The 15,318-nt window shown below is 50.9% G+C and overlaps 1 protein-coding gene across 4 annotated transcripts in view; it reads left to right on the forward strand.

The window, feature by feature from the left end:
- Positions 1–15,318, forward strand: part of PDE8B (phosphodiesterase 8B) — a 271,146-nt gene that overhangs the window by 39,224 nt on the left and 216,604 nt on the right. For 2 of the 4 annotated variants that reach the window (XM_055124212.1, XM_055124213.1), the window contains exon 1: positions 3,986–4,590. The exons of the other annotated variants lie outside the window; for them this stretch is intronic. In XM_055124212.1, the coding sequence (XP_054980187.1) occupies positions 4,264–4,590 (327 nt within the window). In that variant the 5' untranslated portion in view covers positions 3,986–4,263. Of the gene's footprint in view, positions 1–3,985; positions 4,591–15,318 lie in introns of those variants that run through there. 4 annotated transcript variants of the gene reach the window in all.

Raw genomic sequence — 15,318 nt, forward strand, 5'->3', positions numbered from 1 at the left:
TTAATTAAAAAAAAATTCTTCTAAATGAAAACTAATCCAACAAGAGGAATCAAGAATCCATAGCATCCCGAAACATTCACGATGTAGAGACTTTGTAGATAATCTTGAAAATGGGGGCCCAGAGGTTAAGTGACTCGCCCAAGGCCCCACCTCTCTGAGAGGCAGCAGTAAATGTGCCATCACCCCTCTCACTCTGAGTTCAATGAACCTTTCACAACCTTCTGCCGCACCGACATAAATGATATCATTTCACTTAGCAGGTGGTTAGATTTCCAATAAGCTCTACTGCAAGGGATGTCGTTTGAATGAGGAAGCTCAGCAAGGTTGATTAGCTGATTAAATGTTTGGTTATCTAAAGATCAATCAGAACGCCGCTCTTGCTTTAACCTTTATGGTTTGGACTCGTTCACAGTGGATCTGTCACAAGCTCTGCACCTAGAGAGGAATTCTGGAAGAGTGCGAGATTTTCAAGGAGAGGGGACCTTAATCGGTCAGGATTGTGCAGGATTGGGTGGTTCAGGATTCTGAAAGAAATTCTGTTGGACTTCAGCAGAAAACCTTAAAGCCATTCTGACCACAAACCTAGCTGAAATTTGTTTTTTTTAAAGACATTTCTGATTTATTGCTTTCTTTTGATTTATATTTTCCAACAGGGACTCTAACAATTTATTTATTTATTTTTTGCTTTTTGGGTCACACCCGGCAATGCACAGGGGTTACTCCTGGCTCTGCACTCAGGAATTATTCCTGGCGGTGCTCAGGGGACCATATGGGATGCTGGGAGTTGAACCCAGGTCGGCCACATGCAAGGCAAATGCCCTACCCACTGTGCTATCGCTCCAGCCCCTCTAACAAATTTTAAAAACATATTTAAGTTTTTTTATAATGTTGGTTTTGGAAGTTTTAGTTTAAGCCTAAATTTCATCTGTAGTGTCTGAACTTGTCAACTTTTCTGTTATTCTGGAATGCATTGCAATTGTGATATGGGAATCATTCAGAAAATCATTTAACACGAGCAAGAATTTAGGCTTCAGAGTTAAACTGACATGATTTTGGTTAAACCATTTCTCCACTTGTGCATTCCTGGCACGGGGTGGGGCATGTGGGGGGAGGTCCAAGTGCCCAGCTCAAGGCCAGCAATGAGGCCCAGGTTAGATCGCAGTGTTGCAGGATCCCCCACCCTCTTTACCCCAGGACTGGTCATGAAAGCTGTGTCTAAAGAACATACTGAAACTCTCAGTGGCTCTGGGGATGGGAAGAGCATTTCACTTTGCTCACTTCCCTTTCTTTCTTCTGTTCCTGCAGAGACCGCTGAGTGGGTGAAAGGCACCAGCCCCATGGAGAATGTTCAGTGAACAGGCCACAGAGCCCAGCCCTTGCCTACTTTCCCAAGGCTTAGTTGTTGCTGATTTCTAATGTAAAAAGTTCAACCTAAGTCTGTTTCTGCATATTATGGTCCAGTCTCTACTTTCTACCCACGAGACTGATTATAATGTCAAATTTTTAAAAACAGTTTTAAACCCTATCCTGCCCCCGTTTTCTGGGTCACACCCAGTAGTATTGAGGGGCTGCCCTCACAGATCAATCTTGGAGTTGCTTGGAGCCGTGTGGTGCTAGGGACCGAATCTCGGTCCCTCCCGTGTACCAAGCCTGTGCTCTATTCCTTTGAGGCATCTCCCCAGACCCTCCACATAGTCTTGCTTTCAGAATCCTCAGTCCCTCACTGAGGAGAGCCAAAGACTTCTCTGAATGATTTCATCAGAGTAACCGCATCCCTGAGGAAACTTCACACACTTAAATGTGGCATAGGAATTAATGTGGCTTTAACTTTCAGAAGAGATTGCCGTTGGTGGCTCCAAGAAGGGTAAGGATGGACCTGGGCGAATAAGAGGTAAATACTGGACATTGACATGGCATCAGGGGCTGATAGGGAGACTCTTCTTTTGTGCTGAGGGTTGTCCAGGTTCCAGCAGACCCCTGTTAGAGAGCAGAGAGCAACCCCCAGGTCCATTTCAAGTACTTGTTTGTCTCCGGGCCTCAGGCTTGTCCACTGATCTCAGTGGCTTTCTAGGGTGAGGGCAAGGAAGTGGGGCTCTGGCAGTGCTGTCTGAAAGGACCATGGGCCGTGGAAGTGGAGACCCCACAAACAAGAGCCTCCCCCTTCCTCAGAGGGAGTCCTGCCAGCAACAGCCTAGAACAAAACTGCTAGGTTCCAAAGGGATTTGCATCCCTTTTGAGAGCCATCTTGTCCCCAAGGATGACACCTCTAAGTCACTCCTGATCCCTATAAAGGCCCATCCTGGAACCAGGGGTGCTTCTCACCAGTAGATAGCATGTCTGGCATGTAGGAGGCCTTGGGTTCGATCCCTGACACTACAAAACCAAAAATAGAAGCAAGGGCACATCCTCTTGCTGTGGTCTCAGGATGTCTCTGAAGCATCATCTTGGCAGAATTCACACGGTGGGGATGCCTGGGCCTTTCCCTGACTCCATCCTGACAATCCATTTCTCTCTCGTGCAATCCTTCTCCCTCTCCCGTTCTCTCCTTTCCTTCCCGATTGATTCCAAGAGGTCCTTCTAATCCTCCTCCCGCCACCTGCTCACGACCATGTCGGAATCTGCTTCTACAGGAACCCAGTCTACACAAAAAATGCCTGAGCGAGTGGCCTTTCCATTAGAAACTGTAGCTTAGACTTTGGGGGCAAAATCACTTTTCCCCCACACCATCAAAAACGTTTTTAGAGAACAGACTTAAAGGTCAAGATGTTGGAGTGCTGAAGTGAAAAGTAAAGAAGAATGAAGGTGACTGTTTATCCCTCCCTGTTCCTGGCTTTGGGGTGGGGGTGATACCCTGCTTTCCTGCGAACATTTAGAAACCGTTGTTCAAGGTCTTCATCAGAGAGTTGGTGTGTGGGGAGAGGAAGGAAGGGAAGGACCAGGGGAAGTGCTTCAAGTGAGATGCCCACTTCCCCGAGCCTGGACGCTGCTGGGCCTTGATTTATAAGCAGCTCTAGACCCAGGGCTTTCTCCGCCCAAGGTCCCATCTCTATGCCTTGGGGTACAGTGCAGCAGCCCCAGCTCGGATTTCAAGCAGAGACAGAGAGAGGGGCGCAGACCCCCGTTGTGCCCTGGTTTCCAAAGCTTTGCTGAGTCTCTGGCACAGGGCTGGCTGGCTGCTCAGCCCAGAACAGGCAGGAGAGGCCGGCTGGAAGATGAAGCCAGGGCCGTGTTAGAATGTGTCACCGCAGAGTTGACACACCCGGAGGAGAGAGCTAAGCCCCACACAGACCTCTTCCTTTTGGTCTGTGCTTGGGTCTCAGGGACACCGCGTGGAGTAGCAAGGGGCTCCTTCCCTGGAGGGTCTCCTGTCTGATGGCCTGCGCCACGTGTGTGGGGTGGGGGAGCAACAGGGGGACACTAAGAAAGCAGGGGGTCTCGGCTCCACTTGCTGGAAGCCTGTCCAAAGCGGACGGGTGGGCTGCGTTGGAGGGTCCCTACTTGGCGCGGGGGCGGGGGCACTTGCTTCCTATGGCTTTGCCCCAGGATGGCTTCTTACTAAGATGCCCCCCACCCCCACCCCACCAGGCTGCCCAAGCTGTCAGAGCCCCTGCCTGGTTTCACGCCGCTAAGTGAAGACTGTCTGGGAGATGGCGGGAGGGATTGGGGGGGGCGCCCCGGGGTGGGTGCCCACGGACCAGGCAGGCCTCTGCGCCGCGGAGGAGGCGGTGGTTGCGGCGGCCGCGCTGGGGCCCCCGGGGGCCGAGCGGCCGGCACTCCCTGCGCAGCGGGGAAGGGAGAGCTGGGGCGCGGCGGCGCCGGGGGCTCCGGAGGAGGAAGGGGGCGTGGGTGGGAGCGCAGGCGCGCGCTCCAAGTGGGGAAAGAGGGTGCGAGCGGGCGCCCGGGGCCGGGGGAGCCCGCGAGGTGTGGCTGGGCGGCGGCGCCGGCCGAGCGCAGGGAGGAGGGGCGGGCGGAGGCGCGGGGAGCGCGTTTGGGGCGCCGCGGCGGGCGGTGCGCGCGGGGCGCGGTGTGTGCGCGCTCCCCCGCCCGGGGAGGAAGATGGGCCGGGAGGGAAAGTTGGGGTGACGCGCGCGCAGCCCCCGGACGCTCGGCGGGGGGCGCCGTGGCGAGCCCGACGGAGCGGCGGCGAGCCAGGCCGGGGGGCGCGCAGTCCGGGGGCCGCCCCCTCCCTGCAGGTGGCCGCGGGCGCACGGGGTCCGGGCGGCCCGGGGCGCGGGCGGGCGCGCGGGGGAGCCCGGCCGAGGCATGGGCTGCGCCCCCAGCATCCACGTCTCGCAGAGCGGCGTGATCTACTGCCGTGACTCGGACGGGTCCAACTCGCCCCGCCAGTCCAGCAGCGTGTCGCAGGGCCCCGCCGGCCCCCTGCACGGCCTCTTCGTCCCGACCGACGCCGCCGACGCCGCCGCGCCTGGACCCCCGGGCGCCGCCCGCGTCCGCCGGGCCCGCGGCGAGCTGGGCAGCGGCAGCAGCTCGGGCTCCGGGGCCCCCGCGGCGACCACCTGCCGGGGCCGGCGGCGCCACTGCTGCAGCAGCGCTGAGGCCGAGACCCAGACCAGCTACACCAGCGTCAAGGTAAGCGCGGGGCGCCGCCGCCGGGGGGACCCGGGCGCACTGGAGTGGCCGCGACGCAGGGGCGGGGGTCAGGGCGAGGGCGGCCGTCACTGAGGAGGAGTTTACTTTTTATTGGGGGCGAGGGTGTCAGGAGGGTCCGGGAAAGGGACGCAGGGAAGATGCCCCTGGAGTTGGGGAGGGTGGGGGTCCTCGGAGCGGGACCCGGGGAGACGGGGTGCCAGGCCGAGCAGGTCCAGCCGCGGTGCGGGAGGAGCGTGGCCCTCGTGCGGAGCTCTCCGGGGCAGCGAGCCCGATTGAATGAAATTTGGGGAGCGCGGGGCTGGAGGCGCACGCGGGCCCGCCCGGTGCCCGGCGCAGACCGGGCCCGGCCCGAGCCTCTGGCCGGGCGGGGGCGGGAGGGAAGCCTGGGGCCTGGGGCACCGCCGAGCCCGGGGATTTGTGAATGAACGAGGGCGTTTCTGTTTCGTAAGGGGGAGATACAGGAAGGGGCCGAAGGGAAAGAGCTCGCGTGGAACCTGTTGTTTGTCACTACTCTCGGGCTGGCCGCATCCTGAACGAGGAGCAGAGCCCCAGCGCCTCGGGATTCGGCCGTGCCCGAGGGACGCGAAGGGGTTTCCAGGGCTCGCGGCCGTGTCCAGAGGGAGGTTCTGCAAAGCTGGCAGATGTGGAAGGGGCGGGGGTGTGGGGTAGGGTGGGAGGTAGGGGAATGTGTACTTGATTGAAACGGACTTTGGGTATTTCTTAATGACGGAAGAGAAACGATGACTCTGACAGTGCCCTCCGTATGTCAGACAGATCCCCTCGCCCCTCGTTGGGTCCCTTACCCCGAAGGGTGGCCTGCAGGATTCTGCAGAGACACCATTGTGGATTTCAAAGGGGAAAATTGTTCAACAAGTGGTTTAGTGGGGAGGCTTGAGTCTTCATTGCACCTAGTCAGTTAATCCTGGAGGGATGAAGAGAAGGATGGTGTGTGCTTCTTTTAGTGATCTTATAACATTGGCATCTGATTTTTGTCACTTGAAGCTTCATCTACGTGGTAGGGGTTCTCTGGTAATAATCTTGTAGTAGAACATAACATAATAACAGAACCATCTCTATAATGATGTTTCTCCAGTACGTACTGTACCCCCTATAAGCTTTGATTCTAGAGTTTGACATGGAACTCTAATGGTAGAGAATTCAGGCACTCGAGGTCTAATGTGTGACAGCACAGCCACCAAATGGGTATTTGTTCCAGAAGCATGTACTGGGTGCTTTTCCCCTTTACTCAAGTTTCTGTTTTTGCTATTTGGGTTTTTGTTTGCTTGTTTGTTTTGGATCACACCTGCTGATACTCAGGTCTTATTCCTGGCTCTGCATTCAGGAATTACTCCTAGAGGCGCTCAGAGGACCATATGGGATGCCGAAGATCACACCCAGGTCCACCACGTGCAAGGCAAGCGCCCTACCTGCTGTACTATCATCACTCCGGCCCCATTTTTTAAAAAAAAAAATATAGATTCAGTTAAAGTTAGCATTAGTTGCAGTTTCAGAAGATTCCAGTGTTAGATTTGGGGAAAGAATGAAGTGGAGGTGTTACCAGCAGTGGCCCTCCTCTTGCCTTCTTGGGGAGGAGGGGACAGGAAGACACTGGAGCTGTTCTCTTGAACTCCCGTGATACCTGTTTTGGGGCTTCAGAGTGTGTAGTTTGGGCCTCCAAGAGTAATTAGGATCCCAATATAGTACTGGGAACTCTTGTTACTCCCTGTTTGTTCAGCAAAAGAAAGATAATGAATGAACTCATTCGCTGTTCCAGGACTTCCCTCAGGAGGCCGCTTGGAGACCCAGTGGAGTAAAAGCTGCTGGGAAAATGAGTCCTGACTGCTAACAGCTTGTAGGACCATGTAAGAACAGCATTGCCCCCAGCTCGAGTTTGTCAGAAGGCTTGACCCGGATAGAAATTTACCTCGCTTTGCTTTATCAACAAAACTTCCCCAAATAAGAGCAGACGTTATACCTCCCCATTGCTAGGAATGTGAGGAATGAGGTTGCTGCTTCAGGGATCCACCCCCCAACTGCACATGTCCATCTCAGAAACTAGCAATTGGACGTTAAACTTCAGACCACTGTCCTTAGTGAAATATATCATATAGAATTGTTGTCATGGGATTGCTTTCATAGAGTTAATCGTCATTATGATTTGGTGTTGTATTATACTGTTCAGTCTTCACATGTTGCGTGTTCTTTCATGGATGAGGTCACTTCATAAAAATTTCACTTTCATTTCTTCTTAGAACTAGATTTTTTCTGCCAGAGGCGTTAGAGAGGATTTCTAGCAGACTCCCTCTTCCAAAATTTTCTTCTTTGGTGCGAATTATAATGGTGTGCACTTATTTATTTTTTAAAATTCTTCTTTGTGCATCAATTATAAGCTGTATCCTCATTATCTACTTTGGTCTCTGGTATTCCCCAGAGTGTAAAAATGTGTGCTTGATCTCTCTCTCTCTCTCTCTCTCTCTCTCTCTCTCTCTCTCTCTCTCCTAGTAATAACTCATCTCATTAAGCTTTTAGAATGATGGAGCATTATGATGTCAAACATGATGTCAACAGGAACCTTCTTGAATACCTAATCTACAAAAAATATTACAGACATTAATAATTCATATGCAGTACAATGATATCATATGGTTTCCATTTCTGGTAAGAAGTTAGCTTTGTCTCCTAGTAGCTGTTAAAAATGCAACTTCCTAGCAGTGTGCCTTCTTATGGTTTGCCTGTTTTATAAAACACTACACCAACAGGAGAATCCTGCCGAGCGCTCTCTCCTGAGAGCTGAGAGCGTGCCAGCTTTATCATTCCTGCTCCGAGATCCTCGGAGGAGATGGTGCTGTGCTGCCCTGGAAGAGCCGGGAAGTCTTCCACATCTCTGTCTTTAACCTCAGTGGACACAGCTTGGAAGGTGCCGGGACGAGGCAGGCAGCAGTAGAAATGATTCTGTGGGGACGGTTGCAGTCACTGCACAGGTTTCTCCCAGCAGCTTAACTGCTTTGTGGATCAGGCACAGGAGGTTGTTAGTTTCAAAAAGGATGTTGTGCCCATGGGCAGCAGCATTTCTCTTGCATTTGTGGTGACCGTCTATTCATTCAGCCAATATTTGGGCCAGACCACTGCGGTTCTGCTGGCTCCCTGGGAGTATCCCTGCAGTTTGGTAAGCACAGCCTAATGGGAACTGTGAACCTATTGCGGGGAAAGGCGGCTGAGCTAGCCATTGAGGACTTCTAAATATCTGTTAGATAGCTTTCCCAAATCAGTGGGGATGACCTTAGTTGACTATATATAAAGAAGAAAGTTATATGTCCCTGCCCTTGTGGAAAGAACTAGTGAGATGTTATTTGGAGGAGGGTTAGTACTATTTTGAAATAAACAAGATCTTTTAGTTTGTTCTTAAGGTCAGCATGCTCAAACTTGAATGTTTTTCAGAATCACCTGGACTGGATCCTACCCCCAGAATTCCCGATTCAGCCCAGCATAGGTGGGTTTGCAAATACAGAGTTCTCAGAGGCTCCTCTAGAAGCTGGAATAAGGCTGATTCGGGGAACACGCTCTTGCAAACCAGTGCTTCTAAATGCATAAAATAACCAAGGAGCAGAAGAATTAGGGACAGCTTTCTCTGGCCAAGTGGATGATACCGCATGCATGCTACTCTCATCATTTTGCTGTGCTTCTGTGCACTTGCCACTTCCAGTCATGACGTCCAGTGGTGGGCCTCTGGGGAGGCCTGGAAAGCCTATGCAGGGGTGCCGTGCTGTGCTGGTGGCTCACTCTGGTTTCTAGAGGGTCTGCTTCCCCTCAGAATCCACTGGGGCATTGCTGCCCTCCTGCACTTCTGCTCTGCTGAACCATACCAGCCTGCAGGGGCACTGCAGGGCAAGAGAGGGGCTTCACAGGGTGCTGATGTGACATCAGACAGGGTCAGGCTCCGTTCTCAGCCCTTGGACTTACTGCTCATCTTTTTCATTGCAGCAGTGTTATTGTTCGTAGTTTCTTGGGATCCATTCAAGGCATCACACCGTGGACCGTTTTCCATTTTAATTGAATTATAGGTTCTGGTGGTGCTCAGGGTTTATTCCTGGCTCTGTGCTCAGGTATCACCCCTGGCGAGGATGGGGGACCATATCCGGTGCCAGGGACTAAACCTGGGTTGACCACCCAGTTGATTTTTGCTGCTGCTGTTATTGCTGTGAGGGTCACTCCCAGCAGTGCTGGGGCGGGGGGGTGGCGGCAGAACAGGGCGTCTGCAGTGTCAGGGATTGAACTCTGTGGTCAGGCATGTGCTTTGTCACTTGAGTCACTTCCTGGGCTCCTCGTTATAGTAACCTGGAACCTGTCAGGTTAACTCTGCCTTTGTGAACACAGCACGAGCTGCTAACTTTTCAGACGTGGTGCTTGTCTAGACAGTCTGCAGCCCTCTTAGTTCTATTGCACCCCCCAACCCCTTCCATGACACTAGGAAGGCTTGAGTAGCTGAAGGTAAAAACTCACTGAAGGACAGATCTGTGACACCCACTTGGTGATGGGTTAGGCCAGGGATTAAACTAGGAAAGACCAAGTAAGCCCCCAGAGAACTAGGCCAAAGACAGAGTCTAGACTGGGGAGATGGAGCAAAGTTGGGGAAGGGTGCATCTAGAATTAGGAGGCGGGGAAAGGCATCATCTGGTGCACCAGGCTGCGATTTCCGACTGGGGTCAGAAGGGCTTTACTTTCTGCTGCCTTTGGGATGCTCTGCTGTGTCATGAGAGAACTCTCAGTGGACCCTGATCCTAGTGGAGGGGAGAGTGGCCAGGCTTCAACACCCCAGATCAGCTGGAATCAGGGCAGAGAGCATGTCCACGAAGGCCTACCTGGAAGTCATCTCGAGCTATATTGGCAGGATGAAAGGAAATCAGCCAACAATGAAAAAGCACCCTCAGACTAGAGGGCACGGTCCTTATCGTCTCGAAGAGGTGGAGGCAGGGAATGGTTCTAAGGAGCTGAAAATGCAAACCTGGGGGCTGGAGCAATAGTACAGCGGGTAGGGCATTTGCCTTGCATGCGGCTGACCTGGGTTTGACTCCCAGCATCCCTGAGCACTGCCAGGAGTAATTCCTGAGTGCAAAGCCAGGAGAAACCCCTGTGCATTACTAGGTGTAACCAAAAAAGTGCAAACCTGGGACAGAGAGGCCCTGGCAGTAGAGCGGGTGGACAATGATGGCACCCTGGCACCAGGGAGCAACAGCTGCTCGCATGGCCTTGCTCTCAGCCAGAGCCAGCCAGCACATTCTCTGCTCAGACCCATATGGAAAGTGGAGGGCAAGGGAGACTGCCAAAGCAGGTGGAAAATATGCCAACCACACCCCAGAAGGCCCTGGTTGAGGTGGGCGGTTTTGATGGCCTTCTTCTGAAATAATGCCATTATAAATGGCCACTTCAGTTTTTCGTTGCTGCTTCCTGGGGAACCACTGATGCTGTTTCTAGCACGTGCATTCATCCCATGGTGAGACTACTGAGTTCCTGCTAAAACACACCCACCTCTTCAGTTCCCCCTGCATGCCGACTCTGCTCAGATGTTTCCTTGGGCTGATCTCAGCAGACACCAAAAGCAGGGCATCCCGGCAGTAGATGCCAGTGCCTGAGTTTCTGGGGGCAAAAGCCATTCAAGGTCAAGGTGCCCTGCGAGTGTGCCTGCCCTCTGGGCAGCAGTCGGCTCTGCTTGTCTGCCTCCTTGCTTGGTGGAGACCAAGCCTGGCCCGGGATTTCTCCCTCTTCTCGTAGGGCACTAAATCCCATCCTGGGCACTGCATCCTCAGGACCCCATCTCAACCTCATTCCCTCCCAAAGAACTGCACCTCTGCATGCGCTTTTTTAAAGAAAGGAGGGCGAGGGCCACAGCACAGAAGTGGCAGGGTAGAAGTGGTGGTGGAAAATGTGCACTGGTGGAGGGGTGGGTACTTGACCATTGTATGACTGAAACATAAGCATGAAAGTTTGTAAGTCTATAACTGTACCTCACGGTGATTCACTAATAAAAAATTTTTAAAAAAAGAAGTAGGGGGAACATTTAGTTCCCAGCTGACGTGTTTCTGTCACTTCCTTTGTCTGCTTCCTCTCCCTGCCTAGCGCTGCCCTCTCTCCTCATGATCTAAAAGCCTCACAGAGAGGTGGGGGAGAAAATTCCCATACTTGATGGGAAAGGACCCTGCTCAGGTGCTTTATTACATTTGTGTACAGCCTGTCCTTTCCCAAGTTCAGGGGTGCTTTCCCATAGCCTCAAAAAGTTTTTTTTTTCAAATATGTTAACAGCATGTTAAGATACTGATTTCTGTTTGATTCTTCAAAATTAAAATTTGGGGGGCATCTCCCCAGCAGTGCTCTGGGAGCCCCAACTGTCTCCCAGGAATTCTTCCCAGGAGCTCCTTTTTCAAGTTAGATACCGCCTTTATCTTATAGTGGAAGTCTTCACAGTTACTAGGTTTTAAGAGAATATACTTAGCTTCTTTCATATTATTTTGGTGGATGAAGGGTATATTTAGAATTTTGATGCTTTCCTTTTTACCATCCATTTCTTTCTGTTTTGTTTCGGGGCTACAACTGGCAGTGCTGGGAGTTACTCCTCAGCTCAGTGCTCAGGGGACCATATGGTACTGGGGGTGGAACCCAGACCTCCTGCTGCAGAGCCTGCACTCCAGCCCTTTGCGCCATCTCCCCAGCCCCCGACCACCCACTTCCTTCACTTCCTCTTCCCTGCCTCCCTAGAACAGAAAATAATAGTTTTGAATTTTTTGACCGGTATAATAAAAATCAGAAACTTACCTTACTTTTCAGATAATCCATCAGTGTAAGAGAAAACATTTCATAGTTTTCTATAGTTTCCAGGGTGACCCAGATTTGCACATGTGGTTTGTACATGTCGCAACAAGGTATGTAGAATAGATATCATACTAGCCATTATTTAAGTGCTTGCTGTTTGTGGAACGCCTTCTGCACAGCATTGTACCTCATCTCTATAAAAACATTGAGTTACAAATAATTCTGTTTTACAAGTAAGGGAGGGTGGAATAAATTGCTCAAGGGAAGGGCTGAAGTCTGAATGCAAGAGTGTCTGAATTCAGCTCCAAGTTTCTTAGCTTCTTCCAAGCTTTATTGCCTCTGACACAGGCCTGTAGATCTGAGTGTGGCAGATAATGGAACTGCAGTAATGTAGAGTAGAGCACTGAGGAACAGTTGTGTGCTGTGTGTGTGGAGGCAAGTAGGATGCTTGAAACCAGGTATTTTTCTCTCTAGAATCTGCCATCAGCCCTTCTATTAGCTTGACCTGTGTTGAGAATGTGAGGAGAATATAACAGGCATTCACCATTAGAGAAGCTTTGGCAGAGCACAGGGTCATTACTTTTACTTTACACACTGTTGGTAGGTACTGTGTAAGTCTTGTACAGATATCAGCTGCCAACAGTCTTGTTGCTATCACTGTTGTTTTGGTTATTAAAATGAGATTTTGATACTTTGAGACTGATTGTTTTTCTTGTTGGAAAACATCTCTCCCTTTCAATGAGATCAATTGACCATCAAATTAGGTGACTTTATGGATTTATGTAGAGTGGTACAGAAGATTTAGGCTTGGTCTATGTTGACTGGCTTGCCAGAGGCATTAACGTTGTAGGATTCCTCCAGTGCAAGGTCCAAGTTGCTTTGGATTCCTTGACTGTTGGACCGGCACAAGCTTCTGCTTTTAAGAGTCTGGGCCTTGCTGTAAATTTGAGGTGGTTTCACATGACATTCTTTGGGATCAACTTGTAACCCAGAAGCATTTGTTCATCACTGGGCTCATAGCTGTCTTGCATAGCTCTTTTGGCTTTTATTTTATGTCAGGTGATTCCCTAAGCAATTAATTGTTGGGAAAGGGGATCACTCTAAATCTAAGACCATAAGACCTTCTTTCTCTCTCTCTCTCTCTCTCTCTCTCTCTCTCTCTCTCTCTCTGAGAAAGATGTAATGATAAGCTAAAGGGTCTAGTTATCTGAGTGAGTCATGAAACTGAGAGAAGACCCTGGGGTTTGGAATTTTTTTTTCTTTTTTGGGTCACACCTGGCAATGATCAGAGGTCCTCCTGGCTCTGCACTCAGGAATAACTCCTAAAGGTGCTCAGGGGGCCATATGGAATGCTGGAAATCGAACCGAGGTTGACCGAGTGCAAGGAAAGCACCCTACCCGCTGTGCTATCACTCCAGCCCCGAGTTTTGGAAAATTTTGGAGGAAGATACATGAAAGACCATTTTAGTAATTCATCACACAGGGTAACTATTTAAAAAGTACTCCACTATTACAAAGATAATTGGAAATGATCACTCTGAATAGGAACTGTGTGCTGAAAGTAGGTAAAGGAACAAACATCTGGGCTGCAAATCATTACGCCCAAAGGAGAGGAGTGGGGGGGAAAGAGGAGTCGGGGAGACGGGGAAAGGGGTGAGGAGAGAGAGAGAGAGAGAGAGAGAGAGAGAGAGAGAGAGAGAGAGAGAGAGAGAGAGAGAGAGAGAGAGGAGAGAGAAATTGCCTGCCATAGAGACAGGAGGGACACAGGGGACATTGGTGGTGGGAAATGTACACTAGTGGAGGGATGGGTGCTGGGATATTGTAGGACTGAAACCTGGTGATGTACAACTTTGTAACTGTGTATCTCATGGTGATTCAATTAAAAAATTTCAGGACATTTATAAAAGTACTATGAGAGTCAGAGAGATAATATGGGGGTTAAAGCTCTTGCCTTGTATGAGGCTGACTCCTGTTTGGTCTCCTGGCACTGCATCACCCCCATCCCCCAACACCACTGGGAAGTGACCCCAAGCACAGAGCATGGAATAGCCCTGGAACATTGCTGCGTATGATCCATCACCTCTCCTGCCCTCCCCTACCCCCCCATGCACACAAATAAATAAAAATTCTGTTTTCTGACATCAGAATATACATAACACTCAAGCTCTGGATCTGGAAGGTGATGATGGGTTCAGGGCAGGTGGGGCCTTACTGCTTCCAGGAAGCCTTCGGAGAACTCAGCGCCTAAAAGCCAGTGGTGAGGACAGGCCCTCAGAGACCAGCGGCGGGCCACAGTCCAGCCTCACACAGGCGTGGTCTTCGGGCCGTGCGGAATTCCTCTTTCCTTTAGGCTCAGAAATAGGTTGACAGTCTTGTTCTGGAAACCCAGTGACACACAGAGAGCAAAGGCCACCCCATGGGGCGGAGCCTCTGCAAAGTTCCTCTCGGCTTTGCCCCACAATCTAATATAACATATGACCTTAAACTCTTCTTTCCAGAATTCCCTAAGGGAGAGTGATGCCCAAAATGATATTGGCCAAAGACAGACAGAACAGAGCAGAAGGTCAGCTTGGCCAATGGCAGGCCAAGAGCTGGATGATTCTGTTTTATTTTATTTCTATATTTTTTTTTATTGAATCACGAGACACACAGTTGCAGAGTTGTTCATGATTGGGTTTCAGTCATACAATGTTCCATTACCCATCCCTTCACCAGCGTACATCTCCCACTGCTGTCCCCAGTTGCCCTCCCGGCCGCCTCCCTGCCTCTATGACAAGCATTTTTCTTCTTTCTGTCTCATTCGAAGAGCTGGATGGTTCTCCCTTTCTTCCCATGTGCGCATAAGGCCCAACATCAGGATGCCTGTCTTCTTGGGTCTGCAAAGCCAGTCCTGAGGCTTCTTACACAAGGAGCCCCCATCCTGTCCCTGTGAATTGTTGGCCTCCTGCAATCTACTCAGTCATGTGTGGCACCCAGGCTGGAACCCTGAACCAACCAGAACAGGCTGGTTCTGAGCATAGAGGTCCATCCTTTGGTGGCAGAAGGGAAGTGTCCACTATTCCCACTATTCCCAGGGGTTGGGGTGGGGCAGTGACAGGCACAGCTGATGCTCCAGGGGTCTCCACCCTCAGCCCTCCTTCTGTTGAGAGACTCGAGAAGGGAGAAGGAGGACGGGCAAAATGCTCAAACTCTTACGTATGTCCAAGATGAGAACTTTGAATCTGGAAAAAAGAAAAGCAGGAAATCTGTTGAATCACTGTAAAAGGATAACCCTCATTCCCGTGGGCAGACTCCATGCCAGAAATCTTTTGTCAGGCCCCTGGCGCTCGCTAGTTGGTATAGGGAAAGGATTTTCATATAGAAACAATGTTTTACGTGGCATTTAGGTTTCTAGGTTAGCCCCAAAATTAATTTAGCTCATTCTGTAGCTGGAATATATTTACAGTGTTGAGGCGTGGTTGCTGTGAGGGAAACATGGAATTGAATTAGCACCAGTGTTTCTTTTGTACCCGTGTCCTTGGGGAGAAGTGGGTTTAATTAGAGGGTGTGGAGGCAGAAGAGGGGGATGAGGAGCTGCCCTCTGAGGAAGCAGTGCCCTGGGGCTCCAGGTGAAGGCCCAGGGGGCTTATTCACCCCAACTACCAAGGTAGGGCTAAGAGCCAGGGAGCCACACGGCTCAACAGGGGACACCCAGACTGGGGTACAGCTGTCTCCTCCTCAGCTTGTTTCACTTGCCAGGCCACTGGCAGGGCGAGTCATTTCTTTGAGGCACTTCGTTTGTTTCACTGACAAATATTTCAGTAGGTTTCTTTTAGTTCAAAGAATTCTCTTTTATTCTTAAATCATAAGATCACTAGACAACACCCAAGCGTTTGGACTGCTGTGCTGAGACCTCTCAAATAA

This window comes from Sorex araneus, chromosome 1 (genome assembly GCF_027595985.1).
Source record: "Sorex araneus isolate mSorAra2 chromosome 1, mSorAra2.pri, whole genome shotgun sequence".
NCBI classification, from domain to species: domain Eukaryota; kingdom Metazoa; phylum Chordata; class Mammalia; order Eulipotyphla; family Soricidae; genus Sorex; species Sorex araneus.